Source organism: Podarcis vaucheri (genome assembly GCF_965113315.1).
Source record: "Podarcis vaucheri genome assembly, chromosome: 3".
In the NCBI taxonomy this organism is placed as follows: Eukaryota; Metazoa; Chordata; class Lepidosauria; order Squamata; family Lacertidae; genus Podarcis; species Podarcis vaucheri.
This window is the reverse complement of record NC_138761.1, coordinates 24,773,161-24,800,628: the sequence shown is the minus strand read 5'-3', so window position 1 is coordinate 24,800,628 and position 27,468 is coordinate 24,773,161. Positions and strand designations below refer to the sequence as shown.

Sequence of the window (27,468 nt, the reverse complement as noted above, 5' to 3'; positions counted from 1 at the left end):
GAAGTAGGAGAAGCAGATCATGAGACTGAAATCATACTCTGGATCTTGGCAAAAGTATCATTTTTTGGAATCAAGGGTGGTATTCAATGTAGGTACTACTCAAATTATATCTATTGAAGTTAATGGACCCGACTAATTAGATTTATTAATTTTAATTGATCTTCTCCGAGTTGGACTTAGTTGAATACCACCCCATTCAATATTTGAACAGAGGCCCTAAGGGACCACAGGTAGGCTGTAGATAGGAAAACTGAACATGCTTAGAGTTTTAAATTTCATGCATAGTATGGTGGCAAATTTAAAACTGAGTGTATATGGTTACAGATTCAGAAAATATATAGAAAAGGATAGGCTATTTTTATAATAATCAAGGTCACTGCCAAAGACAATTGCCGGTTATGTTTTAATGCAAGTAACTTGAGTAACTTGCCAGAAAGATGATATATATCTACCAAGGTATTGAAAACTACTTGCAGTAAATCTGTGGACATCAATATACTGAAAACCTGATTTTAATAGAAGACTGATCTTTCAGAGTGAGGTATAGATGAGGTCCTTCTTTTGCCGTCTTCAAGAAGCAAGGCATGCCTTTAAATTGATTATCTCTCTCCCCCCCCCCAGCCCTGAAAAGTTACTTTCTATGCAGAGCACATTTGGTTGTTTCCATGTTGTTCTGCAGAAATGAAAGGAGCAAGGTGTATGGGTTGAAAAATCTGCCTGAAAGTGTGTAACTGAAGGTAACACCAGTCTTCCCTTTTCCTCCTTTGTGTAGAAGAAGTTGAAGAAGAATGTGAAATTCCCAAAGAAGTAGATTTGACTGATAAACAGAAACATCAACTGAAACACAGAGAGCTCTTTCTGTCTCGCCAATATGAGTCTCTTCCTGCAACACACATCAGGTAAGAAGCTGCTGGGGAAAGCAATTAGAGTCATGAACACTCTACCTCCTAGCCATAGCTCCTGCTGCTAACTCAGTGGGCAGAAATGAAAGGCTCTTGTCTCCATCACTACATCTGCCCAGCAGGTTTTCAGCAGCTGTTTCCCTCGTTTCTTTTCCATCTCTATACAATTGTTGAATTGCATTTTGGGTTGCATTCAGTGTTTACTTTTGCCAGTAGCTGAGCACAATAGCTCAGCAAAAACATTCCTAGAAAAATTAGTATGATTGCATGGAGGATTCTGACGAGCGATTTTAAAATATATTAATTGACTGGTAGGTATTGTTTTTTGCTGAACAGTGCATAAAAATGTTGGCTTTGGGCTTGATGCCGTATTCTGCTTTATCCATTTTTGTGGGTTTGTGTGCCCATGAGCTTTTCACAATACCTTTGAACAGCAGCTCCTCTGTACTGTTGTGACTTCCAGAATGTTGAAAACAACCTTTTTATGTGGCTCGGGGGGGTGTGGTGTTTGGAAAACAAAGTTGGAAGTCCTGCTGTATGGGATGCCCAAGATTTTTTATTTTTTTTAATTATGCCTAGTATTGGGACATTGAATGGCTAATTAAAAATTCTGTATCATTGATGCTTGGGGCTCTTTGGCTTATGGCATGGGGAGAAGCTGATTGAAAGAAAGCTTGCAGAAAGGCATTAATTGTTACTTGTAGTTCCTGGCATGGTATTAGGGAATTCTAGTTAGACAGATCCATTCTGGGTATGGCTGTGCCCATTGGGTGTTGAGAGATTGTGATCTAGGCTAATTGTGTATCTGAAGAAGTGTGCATGCACACGAACGCTTATACCCAGAACAAACTTAGTTGGTTAAACCACAGAGCCTAGGACTTGCCGATCAGAAGGTCGGCGGTTCGAATCCCCGCGACTGGGTGAGCTCCCGTTGCTTGGTCCCTGCTCCTGCCAACCTAGCAGTTTGAAAGCACATCAAAGTGCAAGTAGATAAATAGGTACCGCTCTGGCGGGAAGGTAAACGGCGTTTCCATGTGCAGCTCTGGTTCGCCAGAAGTGGCTTAGCCATGCTGGCCACATGACCCGGAAGCTGTACGCCGGCTCCCTCGGCCAGTTGAGCGAGATGAGCGCTGCAACCCCAGAGTCGGTCACGACTGGACCTAATGGTCAGGGGTCCCTTTACCTTTACTAAGGTGCTACTGGACAATTTTTTTATATATTTCGAGTGTGTCAGACCAACAGAGCTACCTACCTGAATCTAGGCTAATTTTGTGTGTGTGTGTGTGTGTGTGTGTGTAAAAGTTCTTTTGTGGTTTGGAATGGGACATGAGGTGAAGTCTTTATGAATTCTTCTTAGTACTGGTGTGGGCTCATGAAACTTTACTAAGAAAACAAATAAACAAATAGGTGGTCATTTATTAAGGATACACACACATATATTTAATAGGAATACAAAACATTAGTTTTCATTGCCACTCGATTGGGGCTTGGAATATAGCAGCCTCTCTCTTTTTTCTTCCCTGAGACTGAGAATAAAAATTAGTTCCCATTCCAAAATCCAATGCAATAAGTAAAGGGTGAGTGGGTGGAGTATTTTGCCACTTTAAAAGCATGCTCGGCCCCGGCTACTCTTCCCCAGGAGGATAACTGTACTTTCTCACTGTCTGTTTCAGCATCCTAAGTGGGAGAGCCAGTTGCATCTGCCACCAGTAATTCTAGCTGATCCAACTGTGAATCCTATTGTAGCAGAAGCGCATGAGAGCTAAACTGACAGTGTGAATTCAATTAAATAGGAAAGGGGCGCTGTAACTTTTAATCAGAAAAAGATGAAAGATCCTGAAAGATGGAAATACTGAAAGGTGCCAAGTGGAAATCTTATTTATCTATCTGTTGCGTTTGAAGTGTAATTAGTTTTAGTTAGTTATTGCAGGGGCTTATCTATTATTAAGTGGATTTCTTACTGTGATTGCTTACTTTCCATGAGTTTTAATTATATTGTACCCCACCCTGGGATTGGTTATGATAGGAGCGGGATAGGAATATTCTAAATAATAATTAAAAATAACCAATTGTAGAGTTGGAAGGGACCATGAGGGTCATCTAGTACAACGCCCCCTGCAAGACAGGAATCGTCTGCACAGTATGGAAGAGGAAGTTCTGCCAATATTTTTTGCATCCTAGCCTGGCGGAATATGTCGTAGCAAATGGCTGTGGAGAGGTTGCTTGTACTTACGTGAGCTTGCAAGCAATCAGAGTACACTGCAATTTAAAGACCAGGCTAAGTGCTATTTTGTTCAGAGGAACTAGTAAGGAGGGAGAATAGAACCCTTTTCCACCTGCATTTGGCCATCTGAGATCTTTCTCTTTCTCTCTCTCTCTCTCTCTCTCTCTCTCTCACACACACACACACACACACACACACACACAGCACACCCTGATCTGGGAATTAGCTATAGATTTTAACTGGGAAAATTACATGGGGACAAATGACATATTTGCATTATTTTATATATAACTGAAATATATTTCTATGCGTTTTGTAAAGTTTCATTTCCAATAATGTAGAAGTAAAAGCACACAAGATTCTTCTGGAGAAAGGTATAAATTGCAGTCCATCCAGGACACGGGATGTATTTTTCAGACAATATGCGTTATAGTGATTTGCCATGCTGCAGTTAAACACTACAGGGAGAAAATGCTGTACCACTTGGAAAGACATACAAGTGAGAGTAAGCTTGCCAGTCATGAAATAAGGTCCTCCTATGGATCAGAAACTGATTGAGGAGCAGGAAGAAGAGAGTAAGAATAAGAGGACAGGGATGCAGAAAGTGGATTTCCGCAAGGATCACTGCTGGAACTGTGCTTTTTAAGTTGCTCATTAAGGATCTATAGTTAGGGGTAACAAGATGTGCTGATCGTACCAAATTGTTCAAGGCAGCTAAAACAAAAACGGATTGCAAGGAGCTCTAAAAGGATCTCTCCAAAGTAGGAGAGCGGGCAGTAAAATAGCAGATTCACTTTAAGCAAGTACCAAGTGGTGCACATTGGGGCATATAAATAACTAAATCCTAATATTACGTATATTCTCCTGGGGAGCCTGACCAGTCAGTGGCGATGACTAACCGGGAGTAATGCTGTGCTTGTGCTGGATAGATGAAGATGCTCAGCCAGTGTGTGGCAGCTGTGAAAAAGGCGAATTCTCTGTGTTAGGGATCATTAGGAAAGGAATTGAAAATAAAACTGCCCATTGTCATAAGATCAGTATAGAAATCGGTAATGAAGCCATACTTGAAATACTGTGCATGATTCTGCTTGCTTCCTCAAAAAGAATATTGTAGAGCTGGAAATTTTTAGAAAAGGGCAACTGAAATCACCCAGGGAACGGAGCAGCTCCCCAGTGACAAATGTCACAACATTTGGGACATTTTTTACAAAGAAGTAAAGTAAGGAGGTGGGACAAAGTAGAAGTCTATAAGTTTATGCGTGGTGTGGAGAAAGGGGTGGGATGGGGATACTAGAACCCAAAACCACCTAGTGAAGCTGAATGTTGGACGTTTCAGAACAGAAAAAAATGAAGTACTTCTTCACGCAGCACAGAGTTAAACTGTGGAACTCACTGTCACAAGGTGTAGCGATGGTCACCAGAGGATTCAGCATCCATGGAAGATGAGGCCCTCAGTGGCTGTGTTCTGCTGCCGCTACCAGAGGGAGAATGTCTCCAAATATGAGTTCCTGGGAGTCAGAAGCGGAGAAAATGTTGTTACACCTCAGGTTTTGCTTGGAAACTTCCCATAAGTGCCTAGTTGGCCACTGTGAGAGCAGGATGTCGAACTGGATGGGGCACTGGCCTGATCCAGCAGGACTCTTCTTACATTTGCATGCATCTTTTAATGTTAAAAAGGTAAAGGTAAAGGGATCCCAGACCATTAGGTCCAGTCGTGACCGACTCTGGGGTTGCGGCACTCATCTCGCTTTATTGGTCAAGGGAGCCGCCGTTTGTCCGCAGACAGCTTCCGGGTCATGTGGCCAGCATGACTAAGCCGCTTCTGGCGAAACCAGAGCAGCACATGGAAACGCCATTTACCTCCCCCCCCCCGGAGCGGTACCTATTTATCTACTTGCACTTTGACGTGCTTTCGAACTGTTAGGTTGGCAGAAGCTGGGATCGGACAATGAGAGCTCACCCCGTCGCGGGGATTCGAACCGCAGACCTTCTGATCGGCAAGTCCTAGGCTCTGTGGTTTAACCCACAGTGCCTCCCGTGTCCCTCTTCTAATGTTAGGTTAAAATAAAAAAGTTTATATAAATCAGTTCAATTACCTTCGGTAGCTGTAGGGAAAGTTGTGGGCAACCTCTGGCCGTCATCTCCAGCTATTTATCGTTGCAGTATAAATTCTGGAGTTTGGGAACAGGAGCACACATTGGGTGTGACCCTCTTTATCTCTCCTTGCTTTCTCGAAACCAGAACCTTAGCAACCGCCGGGAGTACAGAAGTTGGCTTTCCTTAGTCTAGTATTTGATTGATCTCTTTAATCTGTCCTCTTTTTTAAATCCAGGGCGTTAACAAGGAAGTTGAAATCCCTTTCATTTTAAGGCAGTATTATTGATTTAAAACATCAAAGTTCTCTTGCTTTCTCAGCCTAAAATGCCCAGTGCAAAGTACACTCCTGAAGTGCTTCTAAGCCCCATTAATTTTTCCGTAGGAAAGTCAGACGCGTTCTAGGTACTTCTCCTTTGATTCAAATGGCCCACTAACTTGCACCATTCTGCATGTGCAGCCTTCTGTTTGACTAATGTTTCTATTGCCATTACTTTGAGGCCAATATCCCTTGGTATAATGGATGTTTGCTTTTCTGTTCCATTTATCCTCAAACATCCTGGTTTAAAATAAGATTTGAATCTCTCAGGTGGTCGTGTTAACGAAAAAGAAGAATAAGGAAGTTAAGCGCTGCAGGAACTGCCTCGAGCAAATAGCCTTTATGTAATCTTGAGGATGGAACTGGTTTTTAAAAAGCAAACAGGTTTTCAAATTAACAACCTTATTGAGCTAAACTTAAATAATGTTAAATGCATTTATTGCGAAACGTCAATAATCCTAGTCGGACCATTTAATTGTTTTCATTTACAAAAATCAATCCTGGTGACCAGTGATATTTTTAATTGCAACTGTGTGAGACAGAATATCAGATGGAGATCTAGCAATTAGCTTAATGATCAGTACAGTATCCTTCTAAGTCAATTCGGTGGGGGAGGTTAGAATGCAGCCTTGATGGTTAAGATTTTACCAGCCAAGCCCACATACAGAATAACAAATGCTCTACTCCCCGCCCCCTTGGCTCAATATTATTGATTTTTAAGACCACAGGGGACTCTTGTGATTATTTTTGTCTTAGTTGCTGCTTGCTTTTAGGCACAGAACACATGTACCTAGGCCAATAACTAAACTAACTAAAACACAGATTTCAGATGGAAGTGGTTTATTTAAAACAACCATACCCCCCGCAGTAATTCATTTCTGGAGGCTTCATAGGTAAGCACAATATTACCTGTGCTGTGGAGATTTTTCTGACTTTGAAACTGGTATGTGATGCTTTGAAAGCTCCTTTTAATTGTTAAAAAAATACCACAGCAGACCAATGCCTTTATTAGGATTAAGTACAGTATTTTTCTGTCTGTAAGTTGCCCCAATGTTTAAGACAATCCCTATTTTTGGGGACTTGGTTTAAGAAAATGGGGGGAGATGCCCCTCCGTGTATAAGACGCCCCCCAAAATTTGGACATTATTTTTTAGGGGAAAACCCATGTCTTATACACTGAAAAATACGGTAAATGTCACAAGGTAACGAGCCAGTTTTTGAGAATTCTCCAGAATTCTTATTCTTTTTCTTTTGCGGGATGCAAAATAGATTTCAGGTCACAAAGTAAAACCATGGTTGCCCCTACATTTTGTGGGGGGTGCGGGTTCAGGAATACAAAATCTAGCAGGTACTAAGATCTGTCTGTGTCCCAAGCCAAAAAGAGCAGAGGAAAAGAAAATGTGATAATATGGAGATTAATCTTAGATAGGCAATGGGCAAATGCCTTGTTCACATATGGGTACAGTGCAGCATGTGGGTACAGTGGCTGCTTCACTCCTCCCCTGGTCCTGGTGCCGGTGTGAACCTGCACTTGTGATTTGTCCTCCCAAACAGTATCTGAAATTACTATAGTGAAGTTTTTACCTTTTTTATATTTAGGGGGAAATCGCCAACCCCCCCCCCCCCACACTTCCAATATGGGCTGCCATACGCCTGGACGCCATTTGCGTCCCGATGAATCCCGGCTATGTCCGGAAAATACCAGACGTATGGCAGCCCTGTTGTAATTCCTAAATAATTTAATTTAATATGAGCATTTAAAGCCCCAAACGGCCCAGCTGGTTTTTCTGTCCCCACCCCAAGACCCAACCAAGTTGGCCAGCAGTGGCATTGTTTGTTTGTTTGTTTGTTTGTTTGTTTAAAGTACGAAGTACAGCACCCTGATGGGTACACAAACCATCTCATTCCCCAGTCAGCAGATTAATTTGTTTTATGAGCAGAGCAATGGCAGCAACTAATTTGTGCCGCATTTATGGAATGCTCTCCCCAGGGAGGTTCAGTTGGTGCCGGACGAAAATGTTCCTATTTAACCAGGCCTTTGGCTGATGGACATCCGATGATCTTTAAAATACGTTGTGGAAGGGAGGGGGGAGGGATTCTTGGCTTGTTTCTGTTCTTATTTTTATCATGTGTTTTGTGGTTCTTATATTGCAATTTTATGTTGTGAACTGCCCTGATATCTATAGGTATAGGGCGCTATACAAATTTAATAAATAAATAATAAATAATAATTACATGGGTCAGATCAGTTGAGGAGGAGAATCTCTCTCTCTCTCTCTCTCTCTCTCTCTCTGTGTGTGTGTGTGTGTGTGTGTGTGTGCATATGAGAGAGTATGGTGAGACTTATCCTGTTTTGGTCACACCCACTATTGGCACGTGGCACCTGGGAGATAGTGAAGGGTGAATGAAGCCCTCGGGTCAAAAAAGGTAGCTACCCAAGCTTGTACAACAGGGTTTTGTTTGCTTGTTTAAAGTTGTTGCTAATATTAATACTTCCAGGGCCTTTTCAATGGTGACCCCCCCATAGTTGTGTGATGCCCTTTTCTACAGTATGAACTTTGTAATCTTGCATTTGCTTTATAAATCTGTTGTGAGCTGCCTTGGAAAAAAATGGTGTGATATAAATAAATAAAAGTTATTCTGAAAATAATAATTGAGTGGTATATATTTTGCTGTACATCTCCAGTGAACATTATTTCTGATGTCTTCTAACTAATTTTCAAGACACCTGATGAATGGGAGAAATTTGTCAATATTCCAGTGTTTTTAATAGATTTATTTAATGTTCGCAATAGGCGATCTCCTCTTCCTAGCCACCTTTAATCATTTGAATATAGTCTTATTGAAATTTTCCAAGAGTAAGAGTACAACCCTGGATTTATATTTTAAATAGATTATCAATGCATCACTTGACATTCAAATTAGATCTGAAACAGCAGTGTTTTGTTGAACAAAATCCACTTACAAATGGGCATTCACTTTTAGATTGCTAGTGAAGTTTCATAACAGTAACAATAACTGAATCAAAAGAAGACACTGAAAGAATTTTTGGAGCGGCTAAGCACTGCAGATGTTATTCCCTTGAATAATAATAAAGACATTCTAAAAATCTCGTAGGCCAGACGACAACATCTGGTCAGCAACAAGCCTGAAAAACTAGTAGGGAGTCACTTATTTGGAATGATAATGATGTAAGCAGAGAGACAGGAAATCTAAAAATCTCAGCGCTGTAGTTTTGTAAGTCCATTTGAGAGCTCTTCTTTTGACTTCTCCTCTTTCAAGTGCTGTGAGCCATACTCCCAAGAAGCTGTTTTCCACATTTAGCCTGTTGGATCAGACCAATGGCCCATCTGGTCTAGCGTCCTGTTCTCACAGTGGCCTACCAGATGTCTGTGGGAAACCAGCAAGCAGAACATGAGCACGAGATCTCTCTTTCCTCCTGTAGTTTCCAGCAGCTGGCATTTGGAAGCCTTGCTTGCCTCCAACTGTGGAGGTAGAGAGCATAACCATCATGGTTGGTAGCTTTCTCCTCCTTGAAATTGTGCAATCCTCTCTTAATGCCATCCAAGTTGGTGGCCATAACTGCCTCCTGCAGGGAGCAAGTTCCATACTTGTGACTCTGCTTTGTGTGAAGAAGTGCTTTCTTTCATCTGTCCCAAATCTTCTAACAGTCAGTTTCATTGGCCGTCCACAAGTTTTGGGTCATGAGAGAGGGATAAAAACTTTTCTCTATCCACGTCATGCATACATTTGCAAACTTCTGTCATGATGCCTCTTACTTGCTTTTTCTGCAAACTAACAAGTCCCCAACACTGCAGCGTTCCTTCGCAGAGGAACGTTCCTCCATCCCATCGATCATTTTTGGCTTCCCTTTTCTGAACCCTTTCCAACTCAACAATATCCTTTTTGAGGTGAGGCAACCAGAATTGTACACAGTACTCCAAATTATAGATTTGTATACAGTGGTACCTTGGGTTAAGTACTTAATTCGTTCCAGAGGTCCGTTCTTAACCTGAAACAGTTCTTAACCTGAAGCACCACTTTAGCTAATGGGGCCGGAGCATGATTTCTGTTCTCATCCTGAAGCAAAGTTCTTAACCCGAGGTACTATTTCTGAGTTAACGGAGTCTGTCACCTGAAGTATATGTAACCTGAAGTGTATGTAACCCGAGGTACCACTGTAATGGCATTATGATATTGGGGAGTTTTGTTTTCAATTCCTTTCCTAATGATCCCTAGCATAGAATTGTCCTCTTTCATGACCACAACACATTGGGCTAACACCATCATCAGGCTATCTGCTATGACCCCTGGCTTGCCACCTCCAGTTCAGACCCCATGAGCATGTATGTGAAATTAATATTTTTTTGCTCCTTACATGCAACACTTTACAGTTGCTTGCTGCACACACATGCTTCAGCCATGATCCACTAGACCTGGCGGCGTTTTGTGCTCATTTCCCCGCAGACATCTTTATTGAAACTTAAAAAGTACATAATTATATGTGCACTAAACATGAGGAGATGTAAATAAAAGAGATATATAAAAAGAAACAGCGCCCATGTAGAAGGGAAAGTAAAGGGGGGAGGGGAATAAAATCCCAAACTGTATACATTACAAAGCTGTTATTGTACTTCACCAGATCTTAACCTATTACAGTCATACCTCAGGTTACAGCCGCTTCAGGTTGGATTTTTTCAGGTTATGCACCCGCTGAAACCCGGAAATACTGGAATGGGTTACTTCTGGGTTTCGGTGGCCGCACATGTGCAGAAGCACCGAATTGCAAGCCACGTGTGTGCAGACGTACCACTGCGGGTTGCAAACGTGCACCCCGCATGGATCACATTCGCAACTCGAGCATCCACTGTACAGTACAGTGGTACCCTAGTTCTCTAATTTAATCTGTTCTGGGAGTCTGTTTGACTCCTGAAATGGTTCAAAAACCAAGGCGCAGCTTTTGATTGACTGCAGGAGCTTCCTGCACTCAATCGGAAGCTGCACCTGATGTTCGGCTTCTGAAAAACGTTCGCAAACTGAAACACTTCCATGTTTGCGGTGTTCAGGAGCCAAGCCGTTCGACTACCAAGGTACCACTGTATTTGTAAGAATGGATTCCAAATATGTGCACATTTAATGGATGGAAATTTCTGTGGAGGCTTGTTTCCCTTTCCCAGAAGCTCTGTAACTATCTGGGCCATTTTCTGGCCAATCTGCGGTCTTTATTCAATTAAAATGGTTTGTGTCTCGGTGATGTTCAGCTCAAGGGGCTGGGCTCCCAGGCCTCAGTTCAGAAATGAATAGAGGCTACGTTGCCTTTGCTCCATGGCCCAGAGAAACACACATTATCTGGGGTGTTCAATGGCCTACTGCCCTTGGAGACAACCCACATTTTGTTTCTACTCTGTTGGATGGAAAACTGTTATCCTCATCCTTTCCAGCAAAGCTTTCTGATCTCCTCCTGGGGGTCGAAAGGGATGGATCTCAGTGGTACAGGGTCTGCTTTCCATGCAGAAGAACGTCCCAGGTGCAATGCCCAGTATGGCTGGGAGAGACCTCCTGCCTTAAACCATGGAGAGCTATTGCTACTTAGCATGGACAATACTGAGGAAGGTGGAATGAAGAGCTCACTCAGTAGAAGGCAGCTTCCTATTCAGAATGCTGTTGTCTAGCTTGCAGGCTTCCCTCAGGCATCTGATCAGCCACTGTGAAGACAGGATGCTGAACTAAATGGACTATTGGCCTGATCCAGTAGGCTCTTATTATGTCCCCCCACTTTTGTAATCTTTCAGGCAGTGAGGCTACATATGGCATAGAGAGCTATGCAGCCAGGATCCCAAGGGGGCTTTACATGAGCCTGTTATTTGAACGCTATTAAGATAACCTTAGTTTTGAATAAACTTCACTACAGCCAGTTTTGAAAACATTCATTTAAGTGGGGTGCACCTCAAATGAAGATGGTACCGTTTTAAAGGCCTCTGTCCTTTTCCTTAAATGTTTAATCTACGTTGAGTTTTATGCAGAAATAATTAATGTGTTTAGTGCATTTGTATTTGCGATGATACTGAACTTCCTTACTTTCTTCACATGTATACCCTTTCCTGAATCCTGTTTACTCATGGTGCATTCATGGCCATTTCCTGTTTAAAAATCATTGATTTAACTGAAATTTGTAAATTTTGAACTTGGTTGACTAATCTGTTGTCATTTACTGCTTGAAAAAAATGGCATTATAAATCATTAATATGTTGTTGATTTTTGTGTGTGTTTATATAGGGGGAAATGCAGTGTTGCACTTCTGAATGAGACAGAGTCTGTATTGTCGTATCTCATTAAAGAGGTAATGCTACATTTTTCATAACTCAGCATCCTTTTTATATGTGGTTTCCTTTAGTATTGTGATTTTTCCTGCGGATTGTTAGGAAAACCAAATAATCCTTTTGCTAAGTAGCATAATATGAATAGCTAAAGTTGAAAATGATTTGTGTCTGTGTTTATTGTTTGGAATGTTTAGTTTCTTGAATTATTGATGCTTTATTGTAACAATACTGAAACAGTTCATTTTGACTTTCAGCCAGAATTTTGCAAATGAAAATGGGCTGTCTCTTTCTGCCTGCCTAATTATTTTCGCAGTGATATAGGATTAAATTTTAATATGATTAACTCAGGATTTGGGAGGGAAGGAAAATTTGATCCATCCACAAACAGATACATATATTTTTTTACGTAACAACGGCAGCACGAATATTAAACACAAAGAAGAATGACAGCTGAAATTGATAGACTATGTAGAATTGACGTGTAAAATTAGAGATAAGAAGATGGGAAAATGTTTGCAGAATACTTAAAAACTCAGTGTAAATATGTTAAAACTCAAACAGGAGTTGATTAAGGACAGCAGGAAGGGTGAACTTTCTTTTGTGATAAGTTGAAGGTATAGAGTAATTGTAATATGCAGCATAAATTGAAATTTTATGGGGGAGTTATGGAGGGAGAGAGGGAGGGGAAGTCGTAGGTGGAATGATTGATTGCTAAATTTGAAATGTTGAATTTTTTATTTATTAAAAATATATAAATAAAATAATTAAAAAAGAGAAATTTGTTCCATCCACATTTCATAGCAACCAGCCTGATCTGCCCAGGATTTATTCACAGATTGGAATGCTGTCAGCATTTGGATTACCCCATTCTTTAAATTTACATTGAATTGTGTGTGTTTAGGTACATTATAATGAATGTTCCATGGTAAAAATGCATTGAAAAGTATATGAAATGTGTATTTTAGGGGAATAAATGCTTACTTTAGGGGAAAGTGCCCAAAATATAAATGCATTTTTTAAAAAAGGATCTTCCAAAAATAGGATGTAACTGACCTATGCAAAACTTGCCAGGGAACATAAATGGGCTGATCTGTCCAAGCATTTTTTTGGTGCATGTGTGTTAAAATGCAGAAATATGTACTGTTGTTTTATTTATCATGAACTAATAGTACTTTGGAAAATACATGTCTTTTTTTTTAGGATACTTTCTTCTATTCACTGGTATATGATCCATCGTTGAAAACACTTCTAGCAGACAAAGGAGAAATCAGAGTAGGTCCCAGATATCAAGCAGATGTTCCAGATATGCTCGCAGAAGGTAAAACACATTATAGTTTTGACTTGTTTCTTTTTAAGTCTGATGTGCTTTGATGCAGCTTTGAATGTGCAGGCTATTTTTATTATTATTTATAAAAGTAGATATATACCGTTTTCTTGCAAAACTTCAGCAAGTTAAGAAGCAATGAAAGCCATTAAAACAGAACCAATAATTAAAATGGCTGGCTACTCAAGAAGAAATGCAGAGAATTGCACAGGCCTGCTAACATTACAAAGTCTTCAAGACACCTGAATTAATGGAAGACTTCCTGGTTTGTTTACTTGGTCACACAAGGGGAGGAGTCCCGAGGCTGCATGCACAACCAAAAGACCCATTCATATGTTCCTTATTAAGCTGAGATTCAGTCGTCCAAACTTGGTCCATGCCCATGAATGTTGAGGCCAATCCAGGAGAAGTAGAATTACCTCTATCCCTTGCTGTCACAAAATGGTGGCAGTGGCTTGGATGAAGGGTTGTGGATGTTGGGTGCCTCATTAGGAAAGATGGAGACAGCCATTCCCTATTTGTCAGAATATGATGATGATGACGGCATTTCAGTCTGTGTGGTCGTTATGAATTATAAAAAGTGGCCATAACAAACATATGTCAAATAAGCTGTTTCCTGTTGTTGCGATTTAATCTTCAAAATACAGCCAGTAGCAGGCAGATCCTAGGTGTGAATCTTGTCTGGAAGTGGCAGTCTTGGGGAAGTGGGGATGTGGCTATAGGAGCCTGGCTCATTCACACCCTTGCTTTTGCACCCCTTCATCCCAAACTACAGCTACCATTGGAAACATGTGAGTGCACTTTCCATGGATTGTAGTGACGACTACAGTGTAATTCACCAACTGAGGAGTTTCCCTACCTTGACTTAGTAGCTGCTGTTAGGTCTCCATTCAGAATTGCCTTCACCCAGGAGAAATGAAATCAGTGTGAATTGACACAACTTCTGTGGAATGCATGTCAGTGTATCAAGAAGTAATGTGACAGCTTTATGAACAAACAAGACTTCCATGTCTTTTTTAAAAGGTTTTTGCAAACTGTGTAACTGACCTGCTCTTTATAAATAACCTTAAGCATCAAAGGGAAAAATGTTTTATTTATAGCACCTAGTCCATTTGATGGGGTTCTTGCTATAAAACAGTTCCTGGTCACGAGACATGGTGAAAACAACGGCTTGCTTATCTCTCAGATGTAATTGACTTTTAAATAAATTCAATAAGACCTTTATTACATAGTAACATCCTCTGCGATTTATGGCACAAGACCCTTTCATTTCTTCTTTTAACATATATTTGAAGAACGAATGTACTGTTTTTCTTATGAGAGAGGTGGCCTAGGGCACATGTTGTTGGCAATATGCTCAAGTAGACCCGTTGAAGTCAATGGCCATGAGCAATATATTCTACCCATTTTTTTTTAGTGGGTCTTCTCTGAGTAAGAGTCATGTTGGGTACAGCCCATTGCTCCATACAAGCTTGTAAATCAGTGGCACATAAGAATACTTTTCAGTGACCAAGAAGAGAAGTTATGCCAACATTAATACTGTACAGTGGTGCCTCGCAAGACGAAAATAATCCGTTCCCAGGGTCTCTTCGTCTAGCGGTTTTTTCGTCTTGCGAAGCAACCCTATTAGCAGCTTAGCAGATTAGCGCTATTAGCGGATTAGCGGCTATTAAAGGCTTAGCGGCTTAGCGTCTAAAAGGCTATTAGCGGCTTAGAAAAAGGGGGGAAAAGCGAAAAAAAAAATCGGAACACTCTCAAGACGTTTTCGTCTTGCGAAGCAAGCCCATAGGGAAATTCGTCTTGTGAAGCAGCTCAAAAACGGAAAACCCTTTCGTCTAGCGGGTTTTCCGTCTTGCGAGGCATTCGTCTTGCGGGGCACCACTGTAGTTTGCTTTTAAGCCAGGCAGTCTGCAATCCTAAATCTGCCTACCTGGGAGCAGGGCTGGGCGATAATCTGGTTTTCAACATCACAATATATAACCAGCTAAATATCACAACATATATCTGCGGTGGGGGAGGGCCTTGCTGTGCCCCCCCCAAAAAGCAGCAGAGGATCCCACCGTACCTCCCTGCAATGGTGGAGGGCCTTAAAATATAAGGAAGTGGTAGATGTAATAAAGTACAGTGGTACCTCGGGTCACATACGCTTCAGGTTACATACGCTTCAGGTTACAAACTCCGCTAACCCAGAAATAGTACCTCGGGTTAAGAACTTTGCTTCAGTATGAGAATAGAAATCGTGCAGCGGCGGCATGGCGGTAGCAGGAGACCCCATTAGCTAAAGTGGTGCTTCGGGTTAAGAACAGTTTCAGGTTAAGAACAGACCTCCAGAACGAATTAAGTTCTTAACCCGAGGTACCACTGTATTAAATAAACTTCCATATATTATATTTAATATATTTTCAACTAATTTATGAGTAGTTTAAGTGATTTACTTGTCAAGTTGCATCTGCTTTCCCACTCAGAGGTCTGTGGAATCTGTGCGTGCATAAGCCCCACTGAGTCCAACTAAACTTCTACTTTCCTGGGAAAGTACCCGACCTCCCATTTCAGCATAGGTCAGCCAGCTAAATCTTCTCCCCTCCACCCCCTCCCCTGCAGAAGGGGCCCTCATCCCACCAATCGCTCCTTTTTCATCAAAGGGAGGGAGGGAGTGCAAGCAAACAAAAAGATAGTCTCCTTTAAATTAAAAACAAAACAAAACACCCTTTTTAATATGGAGGAAAGTTCTGTTGAAATTAACAGGACTTAGTTCTGAGTAGACAGGAATAAGATTGCATTGTGAGAGTTTATGTATGCAGGGAGGCTATTAAAAATGTGCATGAGCTGTTACATTTGCAAGATTGTGAATTAAGGAAGACTGCTGTTCCTCACGATAAGTGGAAACTTCTGGTCTAATGAAGAGGTTTTTGCTGTCCTGACTAATTGGGACCAGAGACTAGGGCTGTGTGATACCTGGGTTTCAACATTTCGATAGATTACCAGCTAAACATCATGTTATTCCGTTATATCACCACAAAGCTTTTTTCAAGGGGAACTCACAGGAACTCAGTTCTGACATCTTAGGATGGTGCCATTGTGCGCGCGCGCGCACACACACACACACACACATCATGATTTGTGATATATTGCTGATATCACAACATGGACCTCAAGCTGGTTTTAGTTGATATATTGATATATCAGCCAGCCCTACCAGAGACTGTTGCATCTCTGTGATCCATACCTTCCTGCTCTAGTCTTCACTAAGTTCCTCCATGCTTTTTTCATCCATTGCCACACTCCACCCTCTTAAGACGTCCTGTGCATGCTTACTTAGAAGTAAGTCTAACCGAGTTCGGTGTGGATAACTCCCAAGCACACGTGCGCAGGAACACATAGGATTCCTGACAAATAACAGATGCAACGCTCACTTCTGCTCTGTTTCTCCACTTGTGGCTGCGTCACTCTGCTCCCTCCCGCCTTTGCTTCTTCTCTTTTCTTGACTATATATAGAAAACACATTAGTCGATGTATCATAGTCCTGGATCATTGGGAGATGCAAGTTTATACTTTTAGACACATTTCAAATGTGCAGGGCGATGTTGCTGTCATCCCGGAAACCAAGACTTTCACATTTAAAAAGTCAATAAATCCTTGAGCATGGAAAGTTAGTGTGTCAGGGTGAAGGATTTCAGCCTACATTTCTTCTTGCTTCATGAAGAAGGAATGTCTCAAGTATATATGACAGCCCTTCCACCTGTGGTTTAAAATACACACAGGTCCTGCTATCTGAACATAATACGTTCCCTGGAAATAGTTCTTTAGTTCCCTCCTGCCATGGTTTCTGCCTGAAATGGTTGCTGCCAACCAGAAAAATGCAGAGAACTGCTCAGATATCTGAATCAGTCATTCGTGTAGTGAGGTTTGGGTATAATTATTTATGTTTGGATAACTGAGATTTTGGATAATAAGCATTCCCATAGTGAGGTATATATCAAGGGCTCTCTCTCTCTTTTGGCACACTTCAATCTATTGTTCAGATTATATAACTGAATATAATATGGGAGGGGAAAACCCTGTTTGTATGTATTGTATACAAAATCCACAAAAATGTTAAAACATATGCATTTCTTAACACTTCCAAAATATGGGGTGGTATTCAGTGCTAGTGCTACGCAGAGGAGACCCACTGAAGTTAATGGGCATGGCTAACTTAGTTTACTAATTTAAATTGTTCTGCTCTGAATAGGACTTCATTGAAGGCAACCCATAATTTTCTTTCCCCAGAAGGTGTTAGTATGACGACTACATAATGGTCCCAAAGCCCATTCTTGATTTATTTTACTTATTGCAGTGTGCAATGTGTTTCTGTGTTTCTGTGTTTTATATTGTTATGAGTATGTGCCCAAATCTGTGCAGCTGAACTATAATAATAGCAGCCTGACAATTAGTTGTGAGGTGGGTGGTGTGAAAAGAATAGGGATGTTGGATACAAGATCAAACATCACTGTTCTTTGGTCCAACATGCAAGACCTACTCAGAGAAGAAGGGCCCCACAATGGGGGAGTGTGGGTATTAAGATTGGTCCAACCCTGTGGCAGCATGTGATCTGGAAGGCAGCTATTATAGACTGATGTATAATTGGCCGGGATCTGGCACCTGGAATTCCTGGAATCTCACACTGCTCAGAAATTGAGGTGGCTTAACACCTTCCACAAGATGGAAATCTGAACACATGCAGACATGCTTAGGAAAGATGGTGTGATTTACCTTGAAAGTTATTATGAAATACTGTTATGTCGGAAAAGGCTCATTTTAAGGCAAAGTTAGAAACTCTGAATTATTCATCAGTTCAGCTTGGATAAGTGAAGGTTAGAGTATGAGACCTTGCATATCATGTCCCATTTCTAGCTGCAGAATTGGGAGACATGGACAATTAATGATGCTTCGTGGTTTTTAACTGCAAAAGAAATTAGTGGAAATAAAGAGGGGAGACGGGCAGTCTAGCCACAATCTAGCTACAGAGATGAAGATATGGATTCATGAACTGCACAAATAAAGGGGCTAATTGCTTTTTGTTCGAAGGGCAGATGACAATGCATTTAGGGAAAGGTATTTAAGAGTCTGCTGAAAGCAATTTGTGTGTTGAGTCAGTGATTATGAAGCAGGCATCTGTAAGCAATTAAGTTGGAGTCTATCTGAGAAGTGTATTTTTAAGGACTGTTCTGACTGGTGCTGAAACACAAACAAATTGATTGTAGCTGCATGGTCACAGACTTGACGGTGGCATCGTAGATGCTGCTCAAATGTCACCACCATTGTGGTTTTGCTGCTAGGACCAGCTTCAGGTTTGCAAGCCTTCCTTCCTTCCTGTAAGCCACTTTCCTCCATCATTTGCTAGCTTACAATAAGATATCTTGAGTGGGGTAAACTGTGCTTACTGCAAAGCATAACTGGCTTCCAAATTAGAACTGGAAAATCATTTCAAACTGCATATTTAATTTTTTTTGATCCAGAGGCAAACTATAGCCCTTTTTTGGCGTTCTGTCTGGATATGTGAAGGCAACGGTTTGTAGAGAGACTGGGAGTGTGTCTTGGCCATGCCCCAATGTCTCCGGGTATACCCACACCACCCCAGTCCTTCACATGATCATTTTTAATGATTACTTTGCATTGTTTTTATGGTTTTGTATGTTTTGTTGTACATATTGTTGTACACCACCTTGATATTTTATATGCATTTATAAAACATATTATGCAATTCTTTTAACACGAGAAGCTCTTTGATATTCAGCAGCTGATTTCCATACGTATGTTGGCTATTTTTTAATTTCTTACCGCATTGCAAAATTCAGTGCGGCATTTGAACTGTGCTGAACTGACCATTGTGTATAACTGTTGGATACATGTTCAATTTAAGCATGATACAAGACAGGTAGAAAGAAAAATTATTTTTATATGCGCTACTTTTTTTTTTTTTTTTGCCAGGAGAAACAGATGACCGGGAGCAGGCAAAGCTTGAAGTAAAAGTATGGGATCCAGACAGCCATCTCACTGACCATCAGATCGACCAGTTTTTAGTAGTAGCCCGGTAAGATTAACACCTTCATTCTCTCCCCCTCTTAATAATAAAAGGCATGATCCGAACCAGGGGTGGAGAAGCCATGCCCCCCCCCCAATGCATTATCTATCCTCCATGGAACAAATGTTATAAGGAGTCTATTCTGTTTTCCCTGGAGAAGAGAAGAATGAAGGTAGACTCGCTGGCACCCTTTAAATATATGAAGAATTGTCATGCAGAAGATGAAACAAAGCAGTGACCGGTAGAAGTCATGGGGAGGGTGCCAGAGACTTTGAACCCAAAGCTGCCTATGTCCCCCTAAAGTGCTTGTTTCCTAAAGTGCTTTCTGACCTTGGGAGGGGAGTTTCTGCATCTCCCAGCCTATCCAGCAGAGCTACAGATGTAGCAGCAAGTATACCACTCAGTGCCTCCCCAGACCCTGTCGTTGTTGTTAAAATTTATTACCTGCCCTTCATGCTAAGGTCCCAGAGCAGGATTACAACAATGAAAGCACAACATTAATGATGTAACATAGCATCGCACAATACTAAAACAGATTAAAGAACTTACAATTACAGAAGTTGCTTTTCCTGAAAGAGAAGCGAATTCTCTATTTTCTCTCATTTATTTCATTTCTCTGCTTACTTACAATCTTAAGTTTTCCACAATCAGTATGGGGTTAAGAGGTAGTCGTGTGTGTGTATTCAGTGGCGGAGCTTCATACTCCGGCATGGGGGGGGGAGAGCAGGTGGGGGCGGGGCTGGTGTGCGTCCTGAGGGTGGGGCATGCCATCTGCAGGGGTGTGGCGCCCAGCGATGTTGGGGGGACAGCCGCGATGGCACTCCACTGGGATCGCACTGCCGGGGGCGGTGCACTCCCCCCCGCACTCCTCTTCCTCCACCAGTGTGTATATTTTACGAAGAAGAAAAATCTTATCATTTACTCTGACTTGACTCTTATATGAGCTTTTAAGCCCTGATTGTCTCAGTAGATCTTTCTGTTCTATCTGCCCTCATTGGAAAATCTCAAGTTGAATGTTTCGACTAGTGCAAATAAAGCCCCTCTCCCTTATTCATTTCTGTTTTTTAAAAAAATACATTTATTTCCAACATGCTACATGGAAGAGTCTTCAGCGTGAGAAGTTCTGGTTCTTATAATTTCTTTCTTTTTTCTTTTGGCCTCAGCATTGCCACAAAATATTCTTTAGCAAGTTATTTGAAAGAGATTCTCCCCTGCCAACAGTTTTCTCTTGCTGTTTCCTGAGATTGAATTGGAAGTAGATATACTGTTGTATTCGTAGTGTAGGAGAACTTAATTTCCAATAAATAAATGTCTTTTTTTGTACCTTTGTGGTTGCACTCCCACTGTGCTGAAAAATGTGGAAGAAACCAACATGGCTCCATCAATTTTAGTAATTTTCCTTTGTGCAGTGAATCAGAAGAAAAGTAAACAATGCACTCAGTATATTAAGCATTATTTGTGTTTGTTTTGCTTCCCTAAGGCCACCTTGTGATTTAATGACAGAGGTGAACTTCCAGTTGGACACTTCCTGATTTGTAGCTCAGTCAGCACAATTTTGATTTCTTTTTCCAAAAAGAAAATTAGCCAGTCTTTAAAAATGCAGCTATTGATCTGCCCCAGCCACTGAATTCTTGCTCACCAAAGACTGTGTTTCTCCTGAGCTTTGTCAAAGCTCCTGGGAATCCTGCACAGAGAATGACTTTCTGAGGACTTTGCCATTGTGAATTATTTCCATATACTGTACTATTACCATGATAGTGGTCTCATGCTTAGGAGGCCTGTGTGTGTCCTGCTTTAGACAGGTAAAAAAGTAAAGGTAAAGAACCAAGCGGCACAGTGGTTTAGACCACAGCGCCACCTGCGTCCCCGTCCTAACCATTACATCCCTGCAATTGATGCAAAAAAACCCTTGATAGATACCACCATGCATCTTCCACTCTTGTGCATGATTTGACCAGGGAATAATGCCATTCCACAAGAAGAGGGCCTTGAATTGGCTTTGTCTCTAGGCTGATGAGCTGGATAGGATAGGACACCTCAGCATGGTCAAGCCAAGACTATATAGGCAGTCTCATCTCCCGTCTAGGAGCATCGCAAAACTCCATCGCCTGTGCCACGTGTGACCTCCATGTTGGAGGCTAGACACTGGGGAGAGAAATCCCGAGGACCGCATTCCTCCTGGACAACCTCAAGCAGGCCACATGCAAGTAATTGATGGAACTAGAGATAAAAAACAGCTGAAGCAATGAATGTGAATATGACATTTATACAATGGGCTAGTTTCTACACACACCCTCACATCTCGCTCTATCCTTCTGGGCATGCAAGAAGCATTATCAGATGCAAGAGGGGAGACTCTTCAGGGTCAGACAAAGAGACAACCCCTTCTTTATCAACCACAGCTTTGTATGGCAGCACAATATTGGCTGCTCAGTATTTTCTAACAGTAGGAAGCCATCGCCTTTTCCAGCGCTTGACTTGTTATTAAAGCAGTGCCCCATTCCACCAAGGATCCTGCTTAGGGGTGGAGCAGTCTGTCTCTTCAATACCGCTGACAAAAACATTCTATGGGCCAATTAAGATTTTTTTTAACTAAAAACACCAAGCCGCAGACCCTCCATGTCAACAGCTCACAGATAATTACAGCTGGAAATTGACCCAAGGGACTTGCAGCCATCAGACAGTGAGAATGTGACATATTGGATATATTATCAACTCTAGCCGGCTGCATTATTTCAGAGAAGAAATGTTCTTCGGATCAGGAACTCATCCTTTGGAGCAAGCAGTGCTTCTTATTACCGATGTTGGTGTTCTCTCTACCTTAAAGAAAACAGAACCAAAAAACCTCAGTGTGGGGAAATGCGATAATGAAACACAAACAAGTTAAAATCTGGCCTCTGCTTTTATTCTTCTTTTTTTAAAGGTGCAAGTGTGGTAGATGTGGGACAAAGAACAACAAATATCTCAGGCTGCATTTGCACTGACAATTTGTTGCCTATGCTCCAGCAGTCTCTCTTTTTTATTATTTGGGCTTTCCAAATTACTGCTTCTATTTTTGTTCTTGACTTTTCTTTCCAGAAGCTGTACAACCCTGAGTAAGGAGAGTCTACACAAAGCTTTGTTCAGATGAGCAAGTTCTAGTATTGCAACAGAACAAGAAACTGCTGTAGAAAAGCACTAGATAATACGTGTCTAAGTCCCGCCAGATGATTTTGTGCTGGTGAAAGCATCAGAGCTGGCTCTGAACGAGCTTATCTGCCTGCAGTATATTTCTTGCACAGCTCAAAGGGGAGCAGATGTGGGGCACCAGTGGAAAGTGCAGATACAAAGTTCTTTGGGGCAAGACTGGAGAAGCAGAAAACGTTTGTGTGTATTGGCATGTTTGTATTAGCAAAAAATGATAGTCTCCAAGCCCCTGCTAGTTTGGCCACTGTGACCAAGGCATTCCAGGTGCCTTGGCTGCACAAAAACTAAATATGCCCCCTACAACCTCAGAAACACTGCTTAGCTAAGTTGTTTTGAATACCTTGGTCACATGGCAGATATACAACCCCATGTCTTCTCCCAACCTTGGACTTGGGAAGGGAATTGGGATCACTGTGCAACAGTCAGATCGATCCCGTTCTAATGGTGCAGCTTCAGAGTTAAGAATTAGGCTGGGACTTGTCATGGTCGCCAGAGGAGGTTGTCACACTCGCCACAGGGGAGTGAAAATATGGAAGACTGTACTTTGGGGATCGGATACCCTTCGGGATCATTTCTGACCCTTGGAGGGGAAGCACTGTGCACATTTGCAAGCACATTTCTTTCTTAGGAGTCCTTGAGCATATTTCCTGCTCTGCACTTATGTATTATGTTGGAATAGTTACAGTTTGTAGCAACGTTGTAAGGACTGGCATCATGCAATCTTTTAACACCCCCTCATCTTTAATTTTGTTGTTTCTCAGTTTCTGATGACCCACCACTATTGAGGTCCGGCTAAAAAACCTCTCTTAACAGCTTGAATAACACAGCAGTCCTCTCTCAGTCAGGCTAAGGTGGAGGTGGTCATCCAATTTAAAGCCAAAAAAATCCTTTTAAAATAATGATGGTTGAGGAAAAGAAATAGCTGATTGCCTCATTTACTTGTGTAAATTGCTAAAAAACATGGAATATTAATGGCCTTGGTAATGTTGTTTTTTTGCAGTTCACTTTAAAGTACAAACCAGCAGCTGTAAAGTCCTGTAGTAGTCCAACTGTTGACAGATTTTTATTGTGATTTTTATGAAAGGAAATGTAATTTGAAATTTCAAGTTTTCTTCAATTATGCCTTCAAGTTAAAAGGAAAATTGACATATTGGAACAGGAGTCACAGTGGGTTGATTCATAAGTGTACTTAATATGCCCTGTTCTTTCGGTTGCTCTTGTGTTGGTAACCCCTATCCAATTGGTAGAATGTTTAAATAACCCAAGTATGGCGGTGGGGTCTGGGCCATTTAAATGTTCTCTGGTTCTCAGAGGAGCTGCTCATAGATAAATGGTTGGGAGAGCATTTTAAGGGTACTGAAAACACTGTTTTTTTCTGGGTGTTTGGGTGGTGTGTGAGATACTGAGCCTCAACACAGGGTGTGTTTTTAAAAAATGTGTTTCAGTAACACTAATAACCCCTGGAAATCAACTTAATTTGTCTTTGTAGGTTAGCATTACTCTGGGTGTGTTTGTGTCAAAGCATGGTTGAGGCCAGAGGTATCTCTCCAAAAGACATGCCCTCAGCCCCTGGCATAGAAATGCAGCTTACTAACCATTTAGCAAGCTTACAGTAAAGGAAAAAAATCCTTCCACAAAGGGGTTGACAGCTCCACCCCTCCTATACAAGCTTGCTTACTCACCTGTGTACAATTCCTGGTCTCCTATGGCTACCATGTGCATATAGTTTAAGACAAAGTTGCAGTCATTAGCCTAGAGGTACTTTCAGCTTTCTCTGTGTGTGTAATAGATCTCTGCTTGTCTCGCAGTGTCTTCCTGAATTTATTCACTCCACTCATGCCCCCACTTGCACAGAAGTTTTATTGGCACACCAAATATGAAAGCTATAGATATAGTCTTTGGTGGACATTTGCCCCTATTAACAGATTCACCTTCGGTTTTCACGCTAAACATCGTGAGTTTGTTTTGAAGTCTTTCCATTCAGAGGTGAATCCTAACATGCCTGCCAATAAACTATGGAGCGCATGTGAAAGAGTGGGCATGCATATGATGCCTTTAATGTATATCTGGTTTTCATGGGTATTTTTAATTTTTGCAATTCTTTTGTATGTTTTTCAGTGCGGTCGGTACGTTTGCCCGAGCTCTGGACTGCAGTAGTTCTGTAAGACAACCTAGTTTACACATGAGCGCTGCTGCTGCTTCCCGTGACATCACTCTGGTGAGATGCTTCCTCGAAATCCTCTTTTTGCGCATTAATGCATACTGGGTGAGATTTAAGAAGCCGACTCCCTCCTGGTCCTTTGTGCTGCTGATCAGGGTGTGAAGGATTTTGAATACCTGCATGTGAATGTTCTGAGTACTCCCTTCAGCTGCCTCTTGTTCAAGCCAAACTGCTGGGAACCTTCTTATAGAATCACAGAACTGTAGTGTTGGAAGGGACTTTGAGGGTCATCTGGCCCAATCCCATGCAATGCAGGAATCGCAGCTAAAGCATCCATGACAGATGGCCACCCAACCTCTGCTTAAAAACTCCCATGAATGAGGTTTTCTTTCTCGGAGGTAGGGGCTGGAGGAGGAAGAAATACATCACATGGAAGGTGTTTTAGGTAGCATTCAGGGGTAGGGTGGGGATTGCAAATTGTCTCCCTTTAGGTTAGCAGATACTTCCACAGGACCTAAAGCTGTTCTGTAAATGGAACAGCAACATTGGATTTCACCCACAGAACTTAGAGCTAAGGCTACGATCCTATTCCATAAGTGATATTCAACTAAGTTTTACTCTGAGTCGACTCACTTAAAATAATGAACATAACTAAGTTAGGCCTATTAATTTCAGTGGATGTACTCTGAGTAGATGAACACCACCTTGCAGTAAGCCCAGTTGAACACAAGAGAACTTTTAAGTGGGCATGTTTAAGACTGTGCTGCAAAAGACGCAGGTGTTTCAGGGTACAGTAGGTTCATGTCATCCATCCCTTGACACCTGACAGGCCTCTGCAAACACTATTTTAGGGCTGTATTTTGGCATCTCTCAGTGTTTGGAATTGGTTGCTCTTTGTTCCTGAAACTAATAATAAAATGCATTTTTTGAAAGTGGAAGAATGATACCATTTAATCATAATATGAGAGCATCTTTTAGATAAACAATGTGCTGTCATAAGAGAATAAGCACAAAAACATATGAAAATATGATACTCATCTTTCAGTGTCTCTGAGAGTGATAAAGCTTGACTGAAAATAACTTGATACTGTTACATATGGAAATCTGAAACACAAATCTTTACAATCCAGACCAGTGGTTCCCAATTGGTGGTCCATAGACCCCCTGAGGTCTGCCTAATGCACCCGGGGGTCTGTGGCACATACCCGTCAACTGTCTGGGACATCCCGTTTTTGGTCACCATGTGGGTCATGTGACTCACACGGGAGCACGTCCTGGTTTTGTCCTGGAACATGTTGGAGGGTACGGTGGCGCCATTCACATAATGAGAACTACCACAGAGAGAGCAACATTTTCAAACGTAGGGGGTCCATGGCTTGGCTTCTGAAAAACGGGCGTTATTGCAGAACTTGGCTAATTGGGAACTGCTCAGCAAGTTCACAACAGTCATCTTCAGGAGTTACTTAAAAGACTTCAGTTATCACGGGGGAAGGAAGCGGAGTGGGCGAACACGCAAGCTGGGTCCCCATCACCAATCTCATTTCCCTTCAACTCACGGTCAGTGTGAGGTGGGCAGTCTCTTGTACCTGGCGGAGGAGCCCTGTATGCTTTAAAGCCCTGTAAAATTAGTGGAAGATGAATGGGGAGCTTCCATGATGAGGATAATGAGGACAGTGGTGAGGCGCAGCTCATCCCCAGTGCTCCCCTCGTATGATAACTTACCCTTCTTCAGTAACACCTAAAATGGCTAAACCTGTTCCTCTTTTGCTGTTGCAAATTTAAGAAGAAGCCAGGAGCTTCTCAGGAGGAGGGCCAGGCTGGCACTGAGGCAGCTCTTAACTGCGTTTGGACTAGTAGCTATGTGGAACTACATTGAGAGGCAATAGTGTAATGGCAAGAGGATTAGATCAGACACAGAGGATATCCAGGATCAAGTCCCTACTTCATTGTGAAGCTCACTGGGCATTCTTGATCTAGTCTCTCTCTCTCTCTCTCTCTCTCTCTCTCTCTCTCTCTCCCTCAGAGGGTTATTGTAAAGCTATAATGGAAGGAGGGACCATAGAGGAACAGCGGGAAGTTATATAAATATGCATGGCCTTTGGGTATCTGGCATTGTATTTCCCCTCCTTCACACTGTTCCGAGGCCGTTCTGTCCTCAAAAGTACACACTGGGTACACTGACTGACTGATACATTTAGTTTTTGGACAGTTGTGCGAAAGTTTTATCCTTGCTAATGATTAACTTCGTTAACCAGAAGAGCCAAGCCAGATTTAATTACCATTCTGTGCTCTTGTTCATTATCTCGACCACTTCTTGCCTGCTTTCTTGGCATTATTAAAACTTCTGTTCTCTTTTTCATTCTCAAGCTAAGGAGGATGTTTCCCCCCTTCAAATAGCACTTTTACTCTTAATTGGTGATCATTTTTGGAGCCGACGTGCTCTCTGAGGGTTTTGATATATTTCATTACCATCCTGAAAGTACTTGGATGTTAAAACATAGTATTCTAACCCTCTTTTTTAAAGCAGCTAGCCCTTGCTTTCTGTTTTGTTCTTTTACTGAATTGAAAGTCCTTTGCTGCTGTGTCTCTTAAAGGCTGTATGTTCAGCGGTAGAGTGCATGCATTTTATTCAAAAGGTCTCAGCTTTGATCCCCAGCATCTCCAAAGGGAATCTTCGAGCCAATGCTAGTCAGTGTCAGCAGTACAGACCTATACGGACCAATATTCTGACTTGGTATAAGGCAGCTTCATATGATTCTGTGTTCCTCCCTCGTTCCTAATGCCCTTTTCAAGTTATTTCTAAAATGTGTTGCGTGCTTTGGGCATCCTCCCTTAAGATGGGACTAAGTCGTAGGTTTAAGGGACTCTCCTGGA

The 27,468-nt window shown here is 41.7% G+C and overlaps 1 protein-coding gene across 5 annotated transcripts in view; it reads left to right on the top strand.

Moving 5' to 3' along the window:
* Positions 1-27,468, top strand: part of MTA3 (metastasis associated 1 family member 3) — a 124,652-nt gene that overhangs the window by 27,953 nt on the left and 69,231 nt on the right. For all 5 annotated transcript variants that reach the window (XM_082217554.1, XM_082217555.1, XM_082217556.1 and 2 more), the window contains exons 4-8: positions 773-899; positions 11,816-11,879; positions 13,060-13,177; positions 19,154-19,256; positions 24,552-24,651. In XM_082217554.1, the coding sequence (XP_082073680.1) occupies positions 773-899; positions 11,816-11,879; positions 13,060-13,177; positions 19,154-19,256; positions 24,552-24,651 (512 nt within the window). The remainder of the gene's footprint in view (positions 1-772; positions 900-11,815; positions 11,880-13,059; positions 13,178-19,153; positions 19,257-24,551; positions 24,652-27,468) is intronic.